The sequence below is a fragment of the Pecten maximus genome, chromosome 9 (assembly GCF_902652985.1).
Source record: "Pecten maximus chromosome 9, xPecMax1.1, whole genome shotgun sequence".
Lineage (NCBI taxonomy): Eukaryota > Metazoa > Mollusca > Bivalvia > Pectinida > Pectinidae > Pecten > Pecten maximus.
The window spans coordinates 31,035,020-31,062,276 of NC_047023.1; the positions used below are offsets into that span (position 1 = coordinate 31,035,020).

The 27,257-nt window shown below is 39.3% G+C and overlaps 1 protein-coding gene across 1 annotated transcript in view; it reads right to left on the minus strand.

Moving 5' to 3' along the window:
* Positions 1-15,362: 15,362 nt before the first annotated feature.
* LOC117334221 (small conductance calcium-activated potassium channel protein 1-like) overlaps positions 15,363-27,257 on the minus strand; it is a 90,154-nt gene continuing 78,259 nt past the window's right edge. Inside the window, exons 8-9 of the mRNA XM_033893707.1 lie at positions 23,557-23,658; positions 15,363-22,763 (exon numbers count right to left, since the gene is read on the minus strand). Coding sequence (XP_033749598.1) covers positions 22,524-22,763; positions 23,557-23,658 — 342 coding nt within the window. The 3' untranslated portion in view covers positions 15,363-22,523. The remainder of the gene's footprint in view (positions 22,764-23,556; positions 23,659-27,257) is intronic.

Consider the following 27,257-nt stretch of genomic DNA (forward strand, 5'->3'; position numbering starts at 1 on the left):
CGGATACATATCACAGATACCCGTGGAGGTGATGTTATACCGGATACATATCACAGATACCCGTGGAGGTGATGTTATACCGGATACATATCACCAGATACCCGTGGATGTGATGTTATACCGGATACATATCACCAGATACCTGTGGAGGTGATGTTATACCGGATACATATCACCAGATACCCGTGGAGGTGATGTTATACCGGATACATATCACAGATACCCGTGGAGGTGATGTTATACCCGGATACATATCACAGATACCCGTGGAGGTGATGTTATACCGGATACATATCACCAGATACCCGTGGAGGTGATTTTATACCGGATACATATCACCAGATACCCGTGGAGGTGATGTTATACCGGATACATATCACCAGATACCCGTGGAGGTGATGTTATACCGGATACATATCACCAGATACCCGTGGAGGTGATGTTATACCGGGTACATATGGCCAGATACCCGTGGAGGTGATGTTATACCGGATACATACCACCAGATACCCGTGGAGGTGATGTTATACCGGATACATACCACCAGATACCCGTGGAGGTGATGTTATACCGGATACATATCACCAGATACCCGTGGAGGTGATGTTATACCGGATACATATAACCAGATACCCGTGGAGGTGATGTTATACCGGATACATATCACCAGATACCTGTGGAGGTGATGTTATACCGGATACATATCACCAGATACCTGTGGAGGTGATGTTATACCGGATACATATGGCCAGATACCCGTGGATGTGATGTTATACCGGATACATATAACCAGATACCCGTGGAGGTGATGTTATACCGGATACATATGGCCAGATACCCGTGGAGGTGATGTTATACCGGATACATATCACCAGATACCCGTGGAGGTGATGTTATACCGGATACATATCACCAGATACCCGTGGAGGTGATGTTATACCGGATACCCGTGGAGGTGATGTTATACCGGATTCATATAACCAGATACCCGTGGAGGTGATGTTATACCGGATTCATATAACCAGATACCCGTGGAGGTGATGTAATACCGGATACATATCAACAGATACCCGTGGAGGTGATGTTATACCGGATACATATCACCAGATACCTGTGGAGGTGATGTTATACCGGATACATATCACCAGATACCCGTGGAGGTGATGTTATACCGGATTCATATAACCAGATACCCGTGGAGGTGATGTTATACCGGATACATGTCACCAGATACCTGTGGAGGTGATGTTATACCGGATACATATCACCAGATACCTGTGGAGGTGATGTTATACCGGATACATATCACCAGATACCCGTGGAGGTGATGTTATACCGGATACATATGGCCAGATACCTGTGGAGGTGATGTTATACCGGATACATATTACCAGATACCCGTGGAGGTGATGTTATACCGGATACATATCACAGATACCCGTGGAGGTGATGTTATACCGGATACATATCACAAGATACATGTGGAGGTGATGTTATACCGGATACATGTCACCAGATACCCGTGGAGGTGATGTTATACCGGATACATATGGCCAGATACCCGTGGAGGTGATGTTATACCGGATACATATCACCAGATACCCGTGGAGGTGATGTTATACCGGATACATATCACCAGATACATGTGGAGGTGATGTTATACCGGATACATATCACCTGATACCCGTGGAGGTGATGTTATACCGGATACATATCACAAGATACATGTGGAGGTGATGTTATAAAGGATACATATCACCAGATACCCCAGGAGGTGATGTTATACCGGATACATATCACCAGATACCCATGGAGATAATGTTATACCGGATACATGTCACAGATACCCGTGGAGGTGAGGTTATACCGGATACATATCACAGATACCGGTGGAGGTGATGTTATACCGGATACATATCACCAGATACCCGTGGAGGTGATGTTATACCGGATACATATCACAGATACCCGTGGAGGTGATGTTATACCGGATACATATCACAGATACCCGTGGAGGTGATGTTATACCGGATACATATGGCCAGATACCCGTGGAGGTGATGTTATACCGGATACATATAACCAGATACCCGTGGAGGTGATGTTATACCGGATACATATGGCCAGATACCCGTGGAGGTGATGTTATACCGGATACATATGGCCAGATACATGGGGTGATTATGTTATGCCGGATACATGCACATATATATGCATCTTGGTATATATGTATGTCGTATCAAAGTATTTATAGTACACGCCTTGTGTCACTACACGTGTCTAACGATATTGATGACATAGAGTATGGCATGGTATAACGGGTCAACTATTTGATCAAACATATCAAAGTCTGATATAGTCTCCCATTAGATGGGGAAATAAAGTTGTTCTCCGATGAAAAACATTACTGTCCAGTGTTTGATTCTCGGTAACGCGACAAGATGGCCTTGTGGTGAGGCAAGGTGAGGTGGCACCCCTTATACCAGTTGTTAGGAATGGGATGACATAGGTGTTACTAAGTATGGGCCTATATATCTACCACTACGATACAATGGTAATCGGTGTGTGGAAACAATTATTAACACATTCATGACCGTTTTGCGCAAAATCTGGCGCCATTCCCCAAATTCATTTTCACATAAAATGTGTCGAACATGTTCCCCTGTGTACTATTGACTATGTAATTTCTGATAATGAAACTTGCTGTTATAAAAAGGTAATCGTTACTCTTGGTTCTTTAACTTGCGTTCGTATCCCAATAGATTTGATAGCTTTCACAAGAAACTACGTTCTCTTTGTATATAACGCTATACAGTGTAAATAATCAGCAATACTATCTGGGATTCTCACGCATGGCAATTTTCGTTGAAATAATGAAGATGAGTTCCTAACGGAATAGACCGCCTACTAGGTTTTCCGAACTTCCAATCCGAATCACTGAGAAGTCGTGATGTCCCTAGCATCACTGGAGAGTCCTCGATGGAGGAAACAGCGGTACGATGATCGTTTAAAGTCCAGCTATGAAACTACACAATATAATATTATCCTAAAAATGTCCACACATTGCGTTATGATACGAGGCTTTCCAAAAATGGAACCCCAGAAAGTATACGAGTATTATTTATACAGAAAAACAATCTCGCACCGACCTTATCTTAACGTTTTAGATGGGGTATCGCGTAAATTGTCGCATTTTTTACAACTCAAGCTAGGACAGTGACAAACCGCGGTGTAGCTCTATTAAAGTCCTGTCTCGAAGTTCAAGAGAAGAAGCGACAACAAATTTGCGAGGCATTGTCAAGGGAGACATTAGGAAGAAGAAAGTTGTTCAGAAAGAAGAGAAAAGGTAAGATCCCAAAATTAGTCGCCTTCTACGATCATGTAATGGGGGCAACAGGTACAATTCTTACGCCCTACCTGTTGAGCGTTCGCCCCTGTGAGGAAGGCTTTGGGTTCTGTCCCCTGGCGGAGACATACCAGAGTCTTTAAAAATGGTAGTTACTGCTCCTGCTTAGCGCTCAGCATATAAGGAGTGGGACGACTGGTTCGCCCGTTGTCAGTATAATGTGACCGGGTGGGGTGTCCTGCTGGGTGTCTTCGGCAGTATGCCTCAGTGAGGTAGTACTATAAATCGGCAAAAGTTCCGGCCTATCACAAGGAGACTTAACACGAACATACCGCAGCCTCCTAAAACACACATACGCACTCAAAATAAACCAAACCAAACCAAACCCAACAAATTTGTTGTTGTTTTAAAGTAGTTTTGGAGGTCATCTTAAATAGACCACCACTGGACCAGCAGTCAGTCAATGCGGATATTCTGACTGGCCTTCAACTCATCTCATGAATTTTGTCACATATTCAAAGTAAGGATAGACTCCCATTCCTTCGTATTCTCAATGTAAATTTAGGAATGAGGTGTGAAATTAAACAGGAAAGAATCAAGAGGTCCAAAGGGTCTGCATCGCTCACCTTGACATCTTGGTGATCATGGCAAAACACCCTCATTTAATTTAGTTATAGCTCAATTATCAGTACCATGGCATGGAAGTCATCACTTTCCTTTAACTAAAATTAAGATTTATGGTGCCAAAATATTCAAAGCAAACTCACTTACAATGTAATTTACTCTTAAGAGTATCTCTTTTGACTTTTCCCATTGGGCCCACGCCTCTGCCTCGGGGTTAGGGGGTGGGGATAAATCGATATATCATTTCAGCTCTCTTCTTCCAAAGGAAGCTTAGTAGCGTAAGATTCTTTCCTCCACACAGAAGTAATATTTGTTTTTTTAATCTTTTTTTCTCTAATGGCCCGGCCCGTCATTCCCAAAGGGGCTCAGACCCTTCGTGTATATGAAACCCCCCCAAGTCCTTTTCACCCAAGGCTGATCTAGATTTTCTTCTGTGTCTCTTATTGGGCCCCGTCCCTCTCTTCCAGGGATCAATTCCGCAGTTTATATAAATCCAGTTCCCTTCTCATAAGGATGCTTCAGACCAAACTAGGAAATCGTCTTGTTTAAGTGGGTCCCTGGGGGAGGTGCATTTGGACATTATCTTGTTTAAGTGGGTCCCTGAGGTAGGGCATTTGGACATTATCTTGTTTAAGTGGATCCCTGGGGGAGGTGCATTAGGACATTATCTTGTTTAAGTGGGTCCCTGAGGGAGGGGCATTTGGACATTATCTTGTATAAGTGGATCCCTGGGGGAGGTGCATTAGGACATTATCTTGTTTAAGTGGGTCCCTGGGGGAGGGGCATTTGGACATTATCTTGTATAAGTGGATCCCTGGGGGAGGTGCATTAGGACATTATCTTGTTTAAGTGGGTCCCTGAGAAAGGGGCATTTATTACCCTTCCCCCAAGGATATACCTCGGACAAAATCTGCTCAATCAGCGATTTCAGAAGAAAACGTTGTAGACGGACGCCGAGAGGTTAGCTTAAAGGACAATTAAAAAGTGTCGATAGGTATTTACTATTAATTGACGAGGAGGGACAAGAAAGAGAAGAGGATCCGGAGCGACCGGAAGTTGACGGAACAACTCGACATCGAACACGAGAGAAGGATGGTTTTGGCGAGGAGTAAACAGCGATGAATACTGGTTATAAACCCTGATGGACCAAATATGTACACAGTTTACATTAAAACCGCAGATAATCGTGTTCTGGGCTAAATAACGTAATTACTTTGTAAAAGCTTACAGAGAAAAAAAGTTTGAGAGATCAATAATCGATATTAGGATCGATTCGTGTTTATAAAGCATGAAATACCATGACCCTGATCAATGCCCGGGTTCATTGTTATTTTAGAATGCAGTGCAATTACTGTCGGCAATAGACAGTTTATTCAGATCTCGAGAGAATTTAACTTAATTAAAACACACGGAGCGTTCATAACGCACAAATTCTCCTGTCTGAAAAATAGTTCATATCTACAAGGGACGTAAATCTATATTTGTTTTGACGTGTGGGGAGGGGAGCTGAGTTACGTGGGGACAGGATACATAAAAGTCAATCTCACAACACTTAACGTCACGTCCTTTTAAAACGCGACGCGATAATTACTGGATAACATCCAGGCTCCAGCTATACTGGGAGTTTATAATTAATATCTATCCGCAAGGCGTATCAAGATTGATAATGAAGTACCGCCGTTTTATCATATGTCTTATCTACTAAGTGACAGTCAGTAATAATACTTGATATAGAGAAAAATCTTATCGACAATTACTGTTTACGGACTACAACTAGGTACCTCGTTATAACGGACTACTACTGAGTACCTCGTTATTACGACTACTACTAGGTACCTCGTTATTACGGACTACTACTGGGTACCTCGTTATTACGGACTACTACTGGGTACCTCGTTATTACGACTACTACTGGGTACCTCGTTATTACGGACTATTACTGGGTACCTCGTTATTACGGACTATTACTGGGTACCTCGTTATTACGACTACTACTGGGTACCTCGTTATTACGGACTACTACTGGGTACCTCGTTATTACGACTACTACTGGGTACCTCGTTATTACGACTACTACTGGGTACTTCGTTATTACGAACTACTACCAGGTACCTCGTTATTACGGACTACTACTGGGTACCTCGTTATTACGACTACTACTGGGTACCTCGTTATTACGAACTACTACTGGGTACTTCGTTATTACGAACTACTACCAGGTACCTCGTTATTACGGACTACTACTGGGTACCTCGTTATTACGACTATTACTGGGTACCTCGTTATTACGAACTACTACCAGGTACCTCGTTATTACGGACTACTACTGGGTACCTCGTTATTACGACTACTACTGGGTACCTCGTTATTACGACTACTACTGGGTACTTCGTTATTACGATTACTACTGGGTACCTCGTTATAACGGACTACTACTGGGTACCTCGTTATCACGGACTACTACTGGGTACCTCGTTATTACGACTACTACTGGGTACCTCGTTATTACGACTACTACTGGGTACCTCGTTATTACGACTACTACTGGGTACCTCGTTATAACGGACTACTACTGGGTACCTCGTTATCACGGACTACTACTGGGTACCTCGTTATTACGACTACTACTGGGTACCTCGTTATTACGAACTACTACTGGGTACATCGTTATTACGGACTACTACTGGGTACTTCGTTATTACGACTACTACTGGGTACCCCGTTATTACGGACTACTACTGGGTACCTCGTTATTACGGACTACTACTGGGTACTTCGTTATTACGACTACTACTAGGTACCTCGTTATTACGGACTACTACTGGGTACCTCGTTATTACGACTACTACTAGGTACCTCGTTATTACGGACTACTACTGGGTACCTCGTTATTACGACTACTACTGGGTACCTCGTTATTACGAACTACTACTGGGTACCTCGTTATTACAGACTACTACTGGGTACTTCGTTATTACGACTACTACTGGGTACCCCGTTATTACGGACTACTACTGGGTACCTCGTTATTACGGACTACTACTGGGTACTTCGTTATTACGACTACTACTAGGTACCTCGTTATTACGGACTACTACTGGGTACCTCGTTATTACGACTACTACTGGGACCCCGTTATTACGGACTACTACTGGGTACCTCGTTATTACGGACTACTACTGGGTACTTCGTTATTACGACTACTACTAGGTACCTCGTTATTACGGACTACTACTGGGTACCTCGTTATTACGACTACTACTGGGTACCTCGTTATTACGACTACTACTGGGTACCTCGTTATTACGGACTACTACTGGGTACTTCGTTATTACGGACTACTACTGGGTACTTCGTTATTACGACTACTACTGGGTACCTCGTTATTACGAACTACTACTGGGTACCTCGTTATTACGGACTACTACTGGGTACCTCGTTATTACGACTACTACTGGGTACCTCGTTATTACGACTACTACTGGGTACTTCGTTATTACGAACTACTACTGGGTACCTCGTTATTACGGACTACTACTGGGTACTTCGTTATTACGGACTACTACTGGGTACCTCGTTATTACGACTACTACTGGGTACCCCGTTATTACGGATTACTACTGGGTACCTCGTTATAACGGACTATACATCTATACCGATCCTGTTCTCTCTATACCGATCCTGTTCTCTCTATACCGATCACGTTCTCTCTATACTGATCACGTTCCCTCTATACTGATCCTGTTCCTCTTTACCGATTCCGTTCCCTTTATACCGATCATGTTCTCTCTGTACCGATCACGTTATCTCTATACCGATCACGTTCCCTCTATACCGATCCTGTTCCCTCTATACTGATCCTGTTCCCTCTATACCGATCACGTTCTCTCTATACCGATCATGTTCCCTCTATACCGATCATGTTCCCTCTATACCGATCACGTTCCCTCTATACCGATCATGTTCCCTCTATACCGATCATTTCCCCTCTATACCGATCCTGTTCCCTCTATACCGATCATTTCCCCTCTATACCGATCCTGTTCCTCTATACCGATCATGTTCCCTCTATACCGATTCCGTTCCCACTATACCGATCGTGTTCCCTCTATACTGATCACGTTCTCTCTATACCGATCATGTTCCCTCTATACCGATCATGTTCCTCTATACCGACCCTGTTCCCTCTCTACCGATCACGTTCCCTCTATGCCGATCATGTTCCCTCTATACCGATCATGTTCCCTCTATACTGATCCTGTTCCATCTATACCGATCATGTTCCCTCTATACCGATCATGTTCCTCTATACCGACCCTGTTCCCTCTATACCGATCATGTTCCCTCTATACCGATCATGTTCCTCTATACCGACCCTGTTCCCTCTATACCGATCATGTTCCCTCTTTACCGATCGTGTTCCCTCTATACTGATCCTGTTCCCTCTATACCGATCATGTTCCCTCTATACCGATCATGTTCCCTGTATACTGATCCTGTTCCCTCTATACCGATCGTGTTCCCTCTATACTGATCCTGTTCCCTCTATACCGATCCTGTCCCTCTACACCGATCCTGTTCCCTCTATACCGATCATGTTCCCTCTATACCGATCCTGTTCCTCTATACCGATCATGTTCCCTCTATACTGATCCTGTTCCCTCTATACTGATCATGTTCCCTCTATACCGATCATGTTCCCTCTATACCGATCATGTTCCCTCTATACCGATCCTGTTCCCTCTGTACTGTTTACGTTCCTTCTATACCGATCCTGCCCCATCTATACCGATCATGTTCTCTCTATACCGATCATGTTCCCTCTATACCGATCCTGTTCCCTCTATACTGATCATTTCCCCTCTATACCGATCATGTTCCCTTTATACCGATCATGTTCTCTCTATACCGATCGTGTTCCCTCTATACTGATCATTTCCCCTCTATACCGATCATGTTCCCTCTATACCGATTCCGTTCCCTCTATACCGATCATGTTCCCTCTATACCGATCATGTTCTCTCTATACCGATCGTGTTCCCTCTATAACGATCACGTTCCCTCTATACCGATCATTTCCCCTCTATACCGATCATGTTCCCTCTATACCGATTCCGTTCCCTCTATACCGATCATGTTCTCTCTATACCGATAATGTTCCCTCTATACCGATTCCGTTCCCTCTATACCGATCATGTTCCCTCTATACCGATCATGTTCCCTCTATACCGATTCCGTTCCCTCTATACCGATCGTGTTCCCTTTATACCGATCATGTTCCCTCTATACCGATCATGTTCCCTCTATACCGATCATGTTCTCTCTATACCGATCATGTTCCCTCTATACCGATCATGTTCCCTCTATACCGATCATGTTCCCTCTATACCGATCACGTTCCCTCTATACCGATCATGTTCCCTCTATACCGATCATGTTCTCTCTATACCGATCATGTTCTCTCTATACCGATCATGTTCCATCTATACCGATCATTTTCCCTCTTTACCGATCACGTTCCCTCTATACCGATCATGTCCCCTCTATACCGATCACGTTATCTCTATACCGATCATGTTCTCTCTATACCGATCATGTTCCCTCTATACCGATCATGTTCCCTCTATACCGATCATGTTCCCTCTATACCGATCATGTTCCCTCTTTACCGATCATGTTCCCTCTATACCGATCATGTTCTCTCTATACCGATCCTGTTCCCTCTATACCGATCATGTTCCCTCTATACCGATCGTGTTCTCTCTATACCGATCATGTCCCCTCTATACCGATCATGTTCCCTCTATACCGATCATGTTCCTTCTATACCGATCATGTCCCCTCTATACCGATCATGTTCCTTCTATACCGATCCTGTTCCCTTTATACCGATCATGTTCCCTCTATACCAATCATGTTCCCTCTATACCGATTCGTTCCCTCTATACCGATTCGTTCCCTCTATACCGATCCTGTTCCCTCTATACCGATAATGTTCCCTCTACACTGATCCTGTTCCCTCTATACCGATAATGTTCCCTCTACACCGATCATGTTCCCTCTATACCGATCATGTTCTCTCTATACCGATCATGTTCTCTCTATACCGATCATGTTCCCTCTATACTGATCCTGTTCCCTCTATACCGATCGTGTTCCCTCTATACCGACCCTGTTCCCTCTATACTGATCCTGTTCCCTCTATACCGATCACGTTCTCTCTATACCGATCGTGTTCCTCTTTACCGATCACGTTCCCTCTATACCGATCGTGTTCCCTCTATACCGATCCTGTTCCCTCTATACCGATCATGTTCCTCTTTACCGATCACGTTCCCTCTATACCGATCGTGTTCCCTCTATACCGATCATGTTTTCTCTATACCGATCATGTTCCCTCTATACCGATCACGTTCTCTCTATACCGATCACGTTCTCTCTATACCGATCACGTTCTCTCTATACCGATCGTGTTCTCTCTATACCGATCGTGTTCCCTCTATACCGATCGTATTTTCTCTATACTGATCACGTTCCCTCTATACCGATCCTGTTCCTCTTTACCGATTCCGTTCCCTTGATACCGATCACGTTCTCTCTATACTGATCATGTTCCCTCTACACTGATCCTGTTCCATCTATACCGATCACGTTCTCTCTATACCGATCCTGTTCCCTCTATACCGATAATGTTCCCTCTACACTGATCCTGTTCCCTCTATACCGATAATGTTCCCTCTACACCGATCATGTTCCCTCTATACCGATCATGTTCTCTCTATACCGATCATGTTCTCTCTATACCGATCATGTTCCCTCTATACTGATCCTGTTCCCTCTATACCGATCGTGTTCCCTCTATACCGACCCTGTTCCCTCTATACTGATCCTGTTCCCTCTATACCGATCACGTTCTCTCTATACCGATCGTGTTCCTCTTTACCGATCACGTTCCCTCTATACCGATCGTGTTCCCTCTATACCGATCCTGTTCCCTCTATACCGATCATGTTCCTCTTTACCGATCACGTTCCCTCTATACCGATCGTGTTCCCTCTATACCGATCATGTTTTCTCTATACCGATCATGTTCCCTCTATACCGATCACGTTCTCTCTATACCGATCACGTTCTCTCTATACCGATCACGTTCTCTCTATACCGATCGTGTTCTCTCTATACCGATCGTGTTCCCTCTATACCGATCGTATTTTCTCTATACTGATCACGTTCCCTCTATACCGATCCTGTTCCTCTTTACCGATTCCGTTCCCTTGATACCGATCACGTTCTCTCTATACTGATCATGTTCCCTCTACACTGATCCTGTTCCATCTATACCGATCACGTTCTCTCTATACCGATCACGTTCTCTCTATACCGATCATGTTCTCTCTATACCGATCACGTTCCCTCTATACCGATCACGTTCCCTCTTTACCGATCACGTTCTCTCTTTACCGATTCCGTTCCCTCTATACCGATCGTGTTCCCTCTATACCAATCATGTTCCCTCTATACCGATCCTGTTCCCTCTATACCGATCAGGTTCCCTCTATACCGATCGTGTTCCCTCTATACCGATCGTGTTCCCTCTATACCGATCGTGTTCCCTCTATACCGATCAGGTTCCCTCTATACCGATCGTGTTCCCTCTATACCGATCCTGTTCCCTCTATACCGATCCTGTTCCCTCTATACCGATCCTGTTCCCTCTATACCGATCGTGTTCCCTCTATACCGATCCTGTTCCCTCTATACCGATCGTGTTCCCTCTATACCGATCACGTTCTCTCTATACTGATACTGTTCCCTCTGTACTGTTTACGTTCCTTCTATACCGATCAGGTTTCCGCTGTCTCGACCATGTTCCCTCTATGTGTATATCGATCTAGTTTCCTTTACACCTATCACATTTCTCATCAAACAATGGAAAGAAATGAATAAATCATATCAACACTTGGCATAATGTCTTAGTTGGATTTATTCGTTCACCATCTCATTCAAACAATACATGTAGCAACATATCAAAACAATTGTCAAGAGAACATGCTCACTGATCCACCTCCAACAAGTAAAGATGTATAGCTCCTTAATGGAGTGGGAGCTGTCCTACATACACTGAAATGTTTCAAAATTTATAGTTTAGTTTAGAAAGTGTGTAAAAATCAGAAGTACATTTGAAAGTTGTTTGCCTGAAAGAATACTTAAAAACCTGAACTAATAAACTCTCTGACTAAAATAAAAGAATCCTTACTAAATTCTGAAATTCCTGATTAGATGACTCAATAAAGTTGTTGTGGATTTTATTTTGATTTGATAAAGAATATTATAGAATGGATAAAATATCTTATTTTACCGTAACTAAAATGCATGCCACAAATAATGATATAACTGTATCATCAAACTCAGCACATTCTATTGAAATTAATAACTGATGTAAAATTGTTGTGTTAGAGTTATCTCCCTTACAAATCGCTAAAATACATGATACTGTGATTTAGTTACCTCCCTTGTATATTTCCTGTATCAATGATTTATATGTTAAGAGTTATCTCCCTTTTAAGTTATCTCCCTTAATATATCTGATTTATGATAGGAGTTACTCCATTGTTACATCTGTGATTTTTGTTAGAGTTATGTCAATTACATATTATACATGTGGTTTGTTTAGAATTACCTCCCCTCTTCCAAGAGTTGTATCCCTTTACATTGTACCTTTAATTTCAGTTTTTTTTGTTTTTTGTTTTTGTTTGTTTGTTTTTTTTCAGATGAATCTTTCTTACAGATGATTTCTGCATTTTATTAATGTAAACACGTATAACTGCCTTAAAGAATTAATTATTACAGATCAATGAATACAATTTGTATCTGAAATAAAAAATCTAAGTTTTCAATTATAGATAAATTTTGTGTTTAAATTGTATTGAAAGCTAGACAGTGTAAATAAGGAGGTAACCACCCGAGTTTCAGAGAGAATCAAGCTGCTGAGACCATAGCATTCACTTCATTGAGTCCAGCTAATAAAATTAAATTTATGAAAAGAATGAAAAATGTATACACTTTTGTATATCAAAAAAAAAAGAAGATATTGATTTGCAAGTGTTAAACAGTCAGCTAGCATGATGCGACAGTCACACAAAGGATTTGAATATGATCTTATGTGATTTCAAACAATGGTCAAGAGGTCACGTACAAAGAGCAAGTCTCTGAACCTCAAACAAAGGTTATCATATGTCATTAATTGGAAGATAAATTTTTGCATAGTTCACTTTTGAACTTCAAAAATATATATTAAATTAAAATCTCAAAAATTAAAACAAAAATATTCCGTTTATAATAATATGTGACGTAACATGCACTTGGAAAAAAAAATTGATATACATTTTTGCCATTTGACCTTAATATAAACAAGAGATCCCAGAGGGATCTTGGCGCCCACCATTGAATGATCTTCATAGGTTCCATGTCGGATTGATCTTTTCTCTACTTTTCCCTTCATTTTACTAATCTGTGCAAATTGAGACATCCCTCCAGTACTTTTCAAACAAGGGAATCCAAGCTATATAAGAAATTTGAGATTTAACGATAATGGCTGTTTGTTTGCCAGGTTGTTTTCAGGACAGACTGGTCCAAAAATGCAATACAAGGGATCAAGGGGAACCTACTTATGAAATTTGAGAAAGATCCCTTCAGTACTTTCTCAGAAATAGTGATAACAAACTTAAATTGTCAAAATCGAAGATGGCTGCCTGTCAGCCATGTTGTTTTCTGATTGGTCTCAAAACGCAATATGCATAACTAGGCACCAAGGGGAACCTACAAATGAAATTTGAGAAAGATCCCGTTAGTACTTTCTCAGAAATAGCGATAACAAACTTCAATGGTCAAAATCCAAGATGGCTGCCTGTCGGCCATGTTGTTTTCCGATCGGTCCCAAAATGCTAGGCACCAAGGGGAACCTACATATGAAATTTGAGAAAGATCCCTTCAGTACTTTCTGAGAAATAGCGATAACAAACTTCAATTGTCAATATCCAAGATGGCTACCTGTCAGCCATGTTGTTTTCTGATTGGTCTCAAAATGCAGTATGCATAACAAGGCACTGAGGGGAACGTATGTATGAAATTTGAGAAAGATCCCTTCGTTACTTTCTGAGAAATAGCGATAACAAACTTCAATTGTCAAAATCCAAGATGGCTGCCTGTCGGCCAGGTTGTTTTCCGATTGGTCTCAAAATACAATATGCATAACTAGGCAACAAGAGGAACCTACATATGAAATTTGAGAAAGATCCCTTCATCACTTTCTGAGAAATAGCGATAACAAACTTCAATTGTCAAAATCCAAGATGGCTGCCTGTCGGCCATGTTGTTTTCCGATTGGTCTCAAAATGCAATATGCATAACAAGGCACCAAGAGGAACCTACATATGAAATTTGAGAAAGATCCCTTCAGTACTTTCTGAGAAATAGCGATAACAAACTTCAATTGTCAAAATCCAAGATGGCTGCCTGTCGGCCATGTTGTTTTCCGATTGGTCTCAAAATGCAATATGCATAACTAGGCACCAAGGGGAACCTACATATGAAATTTGAGAAAGATCCCTTCAGTATTTTCTGAGAAATAGCGATAACAATCATCAATTGTCAAAATCCAAGATGGCTGCCTGTCGGCCATGTTGTTTTCCGATTGGTTTCAAAATGCAATATGCATAACTAGGCACCAAGTGGAACCTAAATATGAAATTTGAGAGAGATCCCTTCAGTACTTTCTGAGACATAGCGATAACAAACTTCAATTGTCAAAATCCAAGATGGCTGCCTGTCAGCCATGTTGTTTTCTGATTGGTCTCAAAATGCAATATGCATAACTAGGCACCAAGAGGAACCTACATATGAAATTTAAAAAAGATCCCTTCATTATTTTCTGAGAAATAGCGATAACAAACTTCAATTGTCAAAATCCAAGATGGCTGCCTGTCGGCCATGTTGTTTTCCGATTTGTCTCAAAATGCAATATGCATAACTAGGCACCAAGGGGAACCTACATATGAAATTTGAGAAAGATCCCTTCAGTACTTTCTGAGAAATAGCGATAACAAACTTCAATTGTCAAAATCCAAGATGGCTGCCTGTCGGCCATGTTGTTTTCCGATTGGTCTCAAAATGCAATATGCATAACTAGGCACCAAGGGGAACCTACATATGAAATTTGAGAAAGATCCCTTCAGTACTTTCTGAGGATTAGCGATAACAAGAATTGTTTACGGACGGACGGAGGGACGGACGGAGGGACGGACGGACGGACGGACGGAGGGACGGACGGACGACGGACCACGGACGCAGGGCGATTTGAATAGCCCACCATCTGATGATGGTGGGCTAAAAAGTATGTATGAATGGAATATTTTTTGTGTGTTATCCTCAGAGTTTCATATACAATGATGATCCTCACTATAGATTTATATCATGTACGTGTGTATAGACAAGATAACAGGAATCAGGTTCTTTATGTAGAGGTGTAATTAGGGGCATTTTAGTTATCAGTGTGACATTATAAAGCTATTTTCATCAAAGGCATCTTCAGAGTGTCAAAAAGTATTATCCAAATAATCAGCATCAGGCCTTAGATGTGTTTGTATATGAATGTTCTTGAAGACTTCTAGATTTCACATGCTGCAAGGAAACATGTTGGACAGCTTTCAGATCAGCGTTTGTAAACTAGGTCGTTCATCTGATAAAATATTCTTGAAGATCTCAGGGCCTTGGGTCACCCTTAATTATCTTAGCTCTACCAGATTACATAGAATTGTATCTCTCAGTCAATCATAGTATTCGCCCGAGTTCTCAAGCTCGTAATTATCATGGTTATATAGTATCTCAGAAGTTCGATCCCAAATAGAACTGTTATTCCATGTATGACTAATATCCTCCGCTGGTTCTAACTCTTAGCATTTCAACCAATCATAGGCCTCCACCGTGTTAAAGTTAAAGTTGTTGAAGTTGAAATTTACACATACAGTAGGTCTATACTCCCAACTACAATTTTGGGACTTATCTGCCATTTGCGAATATCCGACCAATCAGAAATCAAAATGTTGTCTGAACCTAAGTAAACATCTGTTAATGTAACCATAGCAACAAATTGGAATGCATGTCCCTACCACTCTGCCACAATGTGAAAGCGGTCAATGGTGACCTTTGACCAATGACCACCAGTATGTGACCAGGTGTAGAACTATGTACCAAATCTGTTGAGGGGTTCACAAGATATGGCCTTGATTTGGGAAGGACAGGAACTGACAGGACCAAGTAACAAAGGTCACACGGTTACTATAAACATGAGAAAGCATTTTGACAGGTACATGATTTATACAACTTGCACATAAATGCTACTTTTTCGAATTTTTGTGTGGTCAATGTAATAATATATAGAGGCAGAAGCAGGGTTAGAGGGGCATAGAGCTAAAAGAGTGGATGGCCCATTGAGTTGAAAGAGTGGATGGCTCATTGAGTTGAGGGAGTGGATGGCCCATTGAGTTGAAAGAGTGGATGGCCCATTGAGTTGAGGGAGTGGATGGCCCATTGAGTTGAAAGAGTGGATGGCCCATTAAACTTGAGGGAGTGGATGGCCCATTGAGTTAAGGGAGTGGATAGCCCACTGAGTTGAGGGAGTGGATGGCCCACTGAGTTGAGGGAGTGGATGGCCCACTGACTTGAGGGAGTGGATGGCCCACTGACTTGAGGGAGTGGATGGCCCACTGACTTGAGGGAGTGGATAGCCAACTGATGCAGGAGTAAATGGCCCATTGAGTTGAGGGAGTGGATGGCCCACTGACTTGAGGGAGTGGATGGCCCACTGAGTTGAGGGAGTGGATAGCCAACTGATGCAGGAGTAAATGGCCCATTGACTAGAGGGAGTGAATAGCCCATTGAGTTGAGGGAGTGGATGGACCATTGAGTTGTGAAGAGGATGGTCCATTGACTTGAGAGAGTGGATGGACCATTGACTTGAGAGAGTAGATGGCCCATTGACTTGAGAGAGTGGATAGCCCATTGACTTGAGAGAGTGGGTGGCCCATTGACTTGAGAGAGTGGATAGCCCATTGACTTGAGAGAGTAGATGGCCCATTGACTTGAGAGAGTGGATGGACCATTGACTTGAGAGAGTGGGTGGCCCATTGACTTGAGAGAGTGGATAGCCCATTGACTAACAAAATGACCTTAGTCTTTTCTTTCCCATGGCTGTAGCATTCCTGAGTTTTCAAACATGCCTTTGAGATCTACATAATAATTTGACCACAATTTCATGGACTAATATAAGCAGCCCTTTTGGCAAATTGGACTGCTGCATCATGACCTTTCCATTCATCAAAGGTCAAAGTTCAGCAATATTGAAGCCCTTATTCTTTGATATAATTTGGAGTTCTTTCTAAAAAAAATATTTTTTTTTGTGAATACTTTTACAATCTTTAATCCAAATCATTAGGTTTGCCTATTTAAAATGTGATTTTATCTTACTGGTAATGATTTATCTTACTGGTAATTATTTCATCTTATTGGTAATAGATTATCTTACTGGTAAAAGTTTATCTTACTGGTAATGATTTTATATTACTGGTAATAGTTTATCTTACTGGTAATGATTTTATATTTCTGGTAAAAGTTTATCTTACTGGTAATGATTTTATATTTCTGGTAAAAGTTTATCTTACTGGTAATAGTTTATCTTACTGGTAATGATTTTATATTTCCTGTAATGCAGGTAATGGTTTATCTTACTGGTAATGATTTTATCTTACTGGTAATTTTTTTTTAATGATTCAAAAATATTACCTTCATACTGTTAAGATTTTTCATATAGTTACTGCAATCATATCATCTGACAAAATTAACTGAAAATGTCAAAATAAAAGAAACTTTGCAAAACGTCAGGAACCACAGAATAAATTTGGTGTTGCTTAACCTAGAGGGACATTACCATAGTTCAACCACTATAAGGCTCACTGTGTTGTGTACGATATGTCCACCTGTTTTAACACAAACTTGATATCATTATCTCTAAAAAAAAAAAGATTACATTTTTGATGACAAACAGAATTGAAGATATCGTGGGAAAAAAAAGGACTGTCGGACAGACAAACAACCTAATCACATCTCAAGATGCCCGACATAATATACTAATCATACCCAAAACATGTTTATCAATAACAACCAGTCAACTTTACTCTCTCCCACAGAGAATTAAAAACCTTTAATTGAATGGTAACTGATTCTAACATATGTATCAATTTGAAGAAGACTCTCACAGGGTGGTAGGATCCACAAATTTAGCTTATCTTTGGCTATGGAAGGTTCTTGCAAACTTTTGATAAAACTGGTTTTGGAGCTTTGGAACTGAATTGTAAACGGACAAAAGCTAAAAATAGACAACACACAATGACGGAAAAAAAGGTTCACTTGTGACTACAGGTGACTTTAAAGAAAAGAAAAATGATAATCAAAATCTTATGATTAAATCTGCTTTTTCATAACTGCAACCTTCAAAAATTAAAAAAAAAAAAAAAAAAAAAAGAACAAAGAAAATAAAAAAAAAATATAGAAAATGAAATAATATAATGAAAGTTTCATTTGAAAATGTGTATACAAATATAGCCAAATAACATTAGGCGAGTTTTTGTGTATTCCTTGAATAATTAGGCCAGTGAAACGATGACATTCATCATAGACACTTTTGAAATTGCATATTTTTGTCAAGATCAGTATCAAGGTTGCTATTTCATGCCACTAGGGGGAGCCACAAACTGCTATTTCATTTCATTAGGGGTAGCCACAAACATATACGACTCTTAAAAATTACTAACTAATATGCTTGATTACTGAACAACCTGAATGAATTACTTCATATGAAAAAGAAGCATAACTTGTAATTATTTTAAATTGAACCATGAAAAAAATGAATTCTTACTTAGACATTAGGTAGAAAGTGGAATTGTTAAATAGTCCATAAGCTTGTCCACTGAAAGGCAGAATAATAATAATAATCCTGTACTTCAGTGCTACGGTAACATGTAATCAGAGTGTTAGACATGTTCAGGACTACAGGGTTTTATCTGGTTTCTATTGAAGCTTCATTGTACATGAAATTCATGTCAAATCTAAACTTAATTTCCACATTAAATCTCAGCAAGCTACTTTGATCAATTCCTTTGTTAAAACAGCCATCAAAACTAGAAGGTGATTGAAAGTTCCAATATTTTTGTGTTTTTAGAGTGGTTCCTGGCTATTTTGACATTTTTGTGGGTAGAACGCCCTTGGTGGAGAACGTTATCAAGTGTCTGGTGTAATGTGGAAGGTATAGCCTCGTTGGAAGATTGGATAAATTAAACATGATTTACATGGATGTGAACATTTTTCAGTTAGCATCTTTCTTGAAAAAGGAACGCGTACACACTGGGTCAGTCAATGCAAAAATCCACTAGACGTACATATATCATTAACAATCAATCTATAACTGTCTGTTTACAGGTAAACAAATCTGTTTACAACGTAAACATGTATAATACACAGGGTAAAACTATACATTGTAATAACAAAGAAGTCTTTTTTTATTTCCTGGAGTACAACGCGGGTAAACAACTGGTAGGAATGTGTTTGAGTAATATTGAGTCAACCAAAACGATATTTAGGTATACATACACTGAAAAAAAATATGTATAAAAAATGTTGACGCACAGCAAATCATTTGAGGAAACTTCATACTCAAGCAGCAACTGTAAATGGTACAGAAATAAAAACACAATCATGTAGGCAAATCCATACACAGTCAATTTAACCCAAACAAACAAATAAAAATATACCATAACGTATCAATATTCATGATACCTAAAACTTATCAATATTCATGATACCTAAAACTTATCAATATTCATGATACCTAATTATATGTATGAATATTCATTTTGCCTGATTTAAATATACACACATGTGATAGGATGCGCACACCATTGTTACTATAATGCTATCATGGGACATAGTTTCTTCAACAGAAACAAAAAGAAATTGTAAAATTAGTAAATGACTCGTCACTTAGTTGTCTATGTACTTGCATGATAATAAATAAAATGTGTTTTTTTTGTGAATGAAGCTTTCCTAACAACGTGTGTTTTGAAGAAAAAAGACTAGGCACAATAGAGTCTCCATGTAAAAGTTCAAGTTGTCGTTAATTGTTCAAGTTGTCGTTTATTGTTTTATGTACTTAAGTAATTGGTTAATATCATTTTGTATGATTTTGAAATATGATTACAAACCTCTTAGATTGATTTCTTTTCAAATAAATGGTATTTATCAAACATTAAGCCCAATACAAATGTAAATTATTCATACCGACTCACGTTCAGCTATTCATTAACTGTTTTGTCAAATAGGGCCAACAGTTTTAGACTTTGCCAATTTGAAAGATTAGTCAGTATGAGCTACATATTGAAAACCGTATGTGGTATTTTGAGGACTTCTTACACCAAACCTCGACCCAACAAAATATAACAAGATTCAACAACAAGTTATCTACCTAACTCATAGATAAGATTTAGTTCAAAATTCAACAATTTCTCCTTATAAATGGTTAAAATGCTTATATGCTGATAATATCTGAGAAATTTATAAATTGAGTCAATTTCAGCGACGGAACTCAGCTAGATTGTTAGGAGTCACAAAACATCAATCTATATACAACATATGATATAAAAATAGATGCTGGTTACAGTGGCCCTGAAGGTTCCGCAATCCAGCCGCATCGTTCAATGTTACCATGGAAAAATCAGTTGAATAATTTAATCATCAAAATTCCAACCGATTATACAAAAAAGTGGGAGATAATAAAATCTGATCACTCAGTATTAAAAACTTTTCAATAATGCTGAAACCTTATTTCATTAAAAAAAAACCTCTAAGAATACTTAATTTAAGAAAACTAATTTGAGACAGATTCTACTAATTGGTGGGAGAGTTGTAGACCAGTATAATTACGCAAATAATATAATAAAAGCTTTATAATAAATTAATCAGAAGATTCAAGTTCAGCAAACTCCTATCAGATACCATTTTCTCCCAACAGTTTTGCATGAGTAGGTAACAATTAAAGGAATAATATCACAGTCGTAGAAAAAAAAACAATCACATTAAATTCTTTGAGAACGTTTTGTTGTGGCGGATGTTTATATTATTTACAATTATATACATTAAGAGGCACGTATTGTGTGTATAATAATATGAATGCATTATATATATTTACACATAATCACCACACGCTTTCAGTTTATCAAAGTCTGCACTCGTAATTAACACATTAATTCATAATATTTACAAATCATCTGGACTCGGATCAGGTTTAAGGTGCAGGGTACTGCTTCCACTGTAAGTACCATTACAACATGGCACACACAGTTATTTAGTAAACAAATATGTTATCCTGATCATGATAATCTCCAACGAGATAAAAGTCATGGTAGTTACAATCATAGATAGTTGTAAAATACAACTACCAAATAGGTTTTGGCAAACAATTTCCTCCATTACATCTCTTTGGTTGGCTGTAAATGTAATGACCATAATACATACGGCGAGAAACACCAGAATAAAATGTTGAACGCTTTGCTAAGAATCGACAAGCCTCATTCCCATACCTTAAAACTGCCCTGTAACAGATTAATATCAATCACATCTCCAATACTGCAGTTCCTGTATACATGACGTAAAATATTGCAAATATTTTTTTACACATCCACACCTCTTCTTTATATTATCAAGGGAATGTTTCGAAATTGGATCACCAGTCTTAATGTAAATTTTAATGTTGTAATAAAATGACGATTTTGTGTTCACTCAAATGAGCGCAGTATTTTGCCTCTACTCGAACGTGAACTGAATTTCTGTACTGTCTTTAGGTATCATCCAATCATTTGATCATTCCTCTTTATTGAGATTTAAACTACCTAGCTATATTTATTCAATTAATAAAATGACAGTAACTACCATGATAAATATTTTTCAATGTATCATTGTTTCAATGTCTGTACATCCCTACATTTTCTACATTCTTGGTTCTCTGACTGGTCCAGACTTGATAAGATTACGACTTGTTTTCTGCACCAGTGTGTTACACAGTTGTAACAATGATAGTTATGTAACAATATCTTTCTTAATACTGTGGCTATATAAACAGATAAATAACACCAAGGCAACGTGTTCCCATCTATAATGGATCTGGATCATTAAAATGCTTCATTCACAAATAGGAAACCACCCTGGCCACACTAAACGTATCACAGCAAACTTCACCTAAAGCAGTTCACCTGGATTGGTAAAAGCAGAAAATTAATAATTCCATTTCTTGAATCTGCTTTCACACTAGTCAAACCAATTGCCACATAAAGTTGTCCATCCTGTACAATCCTGGGATGAAATCTCCCAAATTCCACACCAACCCTAGGAACCTGTGATCAGCACTGTTGATTCAATAACATAAGGAATTAGTTTTGTTACAAATCTGCTACAGTTGACTTGACCCTCCAGTAACAGACTGAGTTCCTTGTTTCTTCCGACGAGGTGGAGAAATTCTCCGTAGTTGATTGAACTCTGATCGCCGAAAGTCCATGGAAGGATCCGTTCCATTCCCTAAACTTCCTCCTCCTAAATTCCGTTGATCTCCGTGGTCTCGCCTCGACTGGTGCTCTGATCGTCGCATGATCACTTTCTCAGCAATTAAGCCTGGAAGCTGGTCAAGGGTGCCCTGTAATAAGGATAGAAATAGTAATCTAATTCACCCTAAATCCAGCAAGCAAACCTTTCTTCTATTCAGAAGAATTTTGATCATATATAACTCAACAATTTTTGGAATACATAAAATGCCCCTGAGCCAAATGAAATTAAAGTGTGAAATGACATCACTTAGTTTGCAAGGTCTATTCAGATAGCAAAACCAAAAATTGCTCACAACCTGCACATCAAACAGGTGTATCCTTTACACACAGGAATTTGTAGCTTAATTTTACCTGAAGCCCTGCAGGTGTGTCCTCTACATACAGGAAGGTGTAGCCTAATTTACCTGAAGCCCTGTAGGTGTGTCCTCTACATACAGGAAGGTGTAGCCTAATTTACCTGAAGCCCAGCAGATGTGTCACTCTACACCCAGGAATTTGTAGCCTAATTTACCTGAAGCTCAGCAGGTGTGTCCTATACACACAGGAATGTGTAACCTAATTTACCTGAAGCCCAGCAGGTGGGTCCTCTACACACAGGAATTTGTAGCCTAATTTACCTGAAGCCCAGCAGGTGTGTCCTCTACACACAGGAATTTGTAGCCTAATTTACCTGAAGCCCAGCAGATGTGTCCTCTACACACAAGAATGTGTAGCCTAATTTACCTGAAGCCCTGCAGGTGTGTCCTCTACACACAGGAATTTGTAGCCTAATTTACCTGAAGCCCAGCAGGTGTGTCCTCTACACACAGGAATTTGTAGCCTAATTTACCTGAAGCCCAGCAGGTGTGTCCTCTACACACAGGAATTTGTAGCTTAATTTACCTGAAGCCCTGCAAGCTTTTCCTCAATTTTGTTCACTCTTCGCTCTAGCGATGTCTGGTTACTGTTGATTTCCATGACTGTGTCGGAGATTTGTGTCTGTGTCTGGTAAAACAAAAGCAAAAAGAAAAGATGAATATACATGTAAAAATACTTTAAATATCTGTCGTCCTTAATAATACTTCATACAACACCTTAACTCATACTGTGTTCAGAATTAAGCAAGCAATATCGTCTTCACATTCCTGAAGAAACACAAAGGCCTTCGATTTCAGCATTTGATAAAATAAACTCGAACATTTCTTTTTGAAAAATATTAGATTTATTTAGCCAGTTTATTTTTTATACTATGGTACAACTAAATGTAGATAGCAATCAACTTCGTTTTGAGCATCTTCAGTAGAAGTTCTATATGGAGCAGTTATTGCAAATTTTAGCAGTACTTTCGATTCAAATTAGACCAATCAAGTATTTGATATTTATTCATTATATGAATAACGTTATTAGATGTAACTAAAAGATTTAACCGGACAGCTTAGTCAACGTTTATAAGTAAAATATCAGCAGGAATTGCACGTGCATATTATTGAAGCAATATCTAAAGACAGACAATGTCATCCTTTAAAACCCGAGGAAGAGAACAAGGTATCATTACAGGCTAGTCATCATCATATCAAAGACTTCACGCTCAGTTAACCTCGAAATGTCTGCCAGTATGATCTTAAATGATTATTTCACCATGTCAATGAAGAAAACACTGAAAACAAGTATTTAATATTACTGAGTATAAATGGGGTTTATATAATCCATAAACTTCTGGTTTTTTGATCACACATTGTTTTCGATGTGTTTGCCAATTTGTTGGTGTTGCATGTTACAGGGGTGTGAGGTTCTACTTGTTTGGTGAAATACGTTGGTATGTGTGTTTACAGATTCACAGTGGGGGATTGTGTGGTACAGATGGTGTGCATTTGATAGCAAGCATGGATTTTAACATGGCAGCACCTACACTCAGGACTGAACATGAGGCTATTCAGAATCATTTAGTAGTATGTTATGTCTGATACTGCCAGGCATATGATATGATACATTCTAGACATATTGGATTGTCAATGAGCATTTACTTAATTACAGTAGGTGTGATTTCTTTGATATAAATCACTGCGTGTTTAGTGTGTTACCTGTACTGTGTGTTTAGTATGTTACCTGTACTGTGTGTTTAGTGTGTTACCTATACTGTGTGTTTAGTGTATTACCTGTACTGTGTGTTTAGTATGTTACCTGTACTGTGTGTTTAGTATGTTACATGTACTGTGTGTTTAGTATGTTACCTGTACTGTGTGTTTAGTGTGTTACCTGTACTGCGTGTTTAGTATGTTACCTGTACTGTGTGTTTAGTGTGTTACCTGTACTGTGTGTTTAGTGTGTTACCTGTACTGTGTGTTTAGTGTATTACCTGTACTTTGTGTTTAGTATGTTACCTGTACTGTGTGTTTAGTGTGTTACCTGTACTGGGTGTTTAGTGTGTTACCTGTACTGTGTGTTTAGTATGTTACCTGTACTGTGTTTAGTATGTTACCTGTACTGTGTGTTTAGTGTATTACCTGTACTGTGTGTTTAGTATGTTACCTGTACTGTGTGTTTAGTATGTTACCTGTACTGTGTGTTTAGTGTGTTACCTGTACTGTGTGTTTAGTGTGTTACCTGAAATGTGTGTTTAGTATGTTACCTGTACTGTGTGTTTAGTATGTTACCTGTACTGTGTTTAGTATGTTACCTGTACTGTGTGTTAAGTGTGTTACATGTACTGTGTGTTTAGTGTGTTACCTGTACTGTGTGTTTAGTGAATTACCTGTACTGTGTGTTAAGTGTGTTACCTGTACTGTGTGTTTAGTGTGTTACCTGTACTGTGTGTTTAGTGTATTACCTGTACTGTGTGTTTAGTGTGTTACCTGTACTGTGTGTTTAGTGTATTACCTGTACTGTGTGTTTAGTGTATTACCTGTACTGTGTGTTTAGTATGTTACCTGTACTGTGTGTTTAGTGTGTTACCTGTACTGTGTGTTTAGTGTATTACCTGTACTGTGTGTTTAGTGTGTTACCTGTACTGTATGTTTAGTGTATTACCTGTACTGTGTGTTTAGTATGTTACCTGTACTGTGTGTTTAGTGTATTACCTGTACTGTGTGTTTAGTATGTTACCTGTACTGTGTGTTTAGTGTGTTACCTGTACTGTGTGTTTAGTGTATTACCTGTACTGTGTGTTTAGTGTGTTACCTGTACTGTGTGCTTAGTGTATTACCTGTACTGTGTGTTTATTATGTTACCTGCATTGTGTGTTTAGTATGTTACCTGTACTGTGTGTTTAGTGTATAACCTGTACTGTGTGTTTAGTGTGTTACCTGTATTGTGTGTTTAGTATGTTACCTGTACTGTGTGTTTAGTATGTTACCTGTACTGTGTGTTTAGTATGTTACCTGTACTGTGTGTTAAGTGTGTTACCGGTATTGTGTGTTTAGTATGTTACCTGTACTGTGTGTTTAGTGTGTTACCTGTACCGTGTGTTAAGTGTATTACCTGTACTGTGTGTTTAGTGTATTACCTGTACTGTGTGTTTAGTATGTTACCTGTACTGTGTGTTTAGTATGTTACCTGTACTGTGTGTTTAGTATGTTACCTGTACTGTGTGTTTAGTGTGTTACCTGTACTGTGTGTTTAGTATGTTACCTGTACTGTGTGTTTAGTGTATTACCTGTACTTTGTGTTTAGTGTGTTACCTGTACTGTGTGTTTAGTATGTTACCTGTACTGTGTGTTTAGTGTGTTACCTGTACTGTGTGTTTAGTATGTTACCTGTACTGTGTGTTTAGTATGTTACCAATATTCTGTGTTGTGGGCACACATTGTCTTATTACCAAGTCTGTGTTTAAGGGTTAGGCTGGAGCCTGTATTTAAATTTCATTTAAAAAAAAGATATGTATGCAGGACCAATGTAGCAGCTGTCATGTTATTATTTGTATTCTTTTTAAATCATACATTTGATTGATTTTTCTGAAATGTGCAATCAGTTCTCACTGATTCTACCATTTCTTGGTCTTGATAAGATTTTTGGAAATTCAGTTGATGTTACTATTTTTGGCATCACCCTTCAGTCCCTGGGGTCAGTCAGGGTCAATACGTACACATCATCATACTGATATGACAAACTCATAATTCTAACCAAGTTGGAATCATTTACAAATTATCTACAAAAGTGTTTTCCTATATAAACTACAGCAAAGTTTAGTTCCTGCCAGGGGAAAACATGAAACACAGGGGACAGGAAATTTATAATTTTGATAAAACACCTTAAAGGGACATCACGGTAAAAATGTTGTAATTTTCATTGAATATACGTGTTTTGTTCCTTTCCAGTTATGTTTCTGTGCTATCCCAATATTCACAGTCGATCCCTATGTCCAGCTTGACCACTCGATTTAGTTGGGAATCCCCCTCTAAATTTAGCGCGGATATTATTTTTAAATCATCATGTGACTTTTGAAATCAAGGCATTTTCATTTGTAAGCACAAACACACGATAGTTTACAAGTCGAAATATTCCATCTGGGTTAGTTGGATAACTATACAGTGGTTTAAATGTTAATAACACGTTCTGTTTATATTTCGGCACAAATATTTATGTGTACATAAGTGTAAACACTGTAC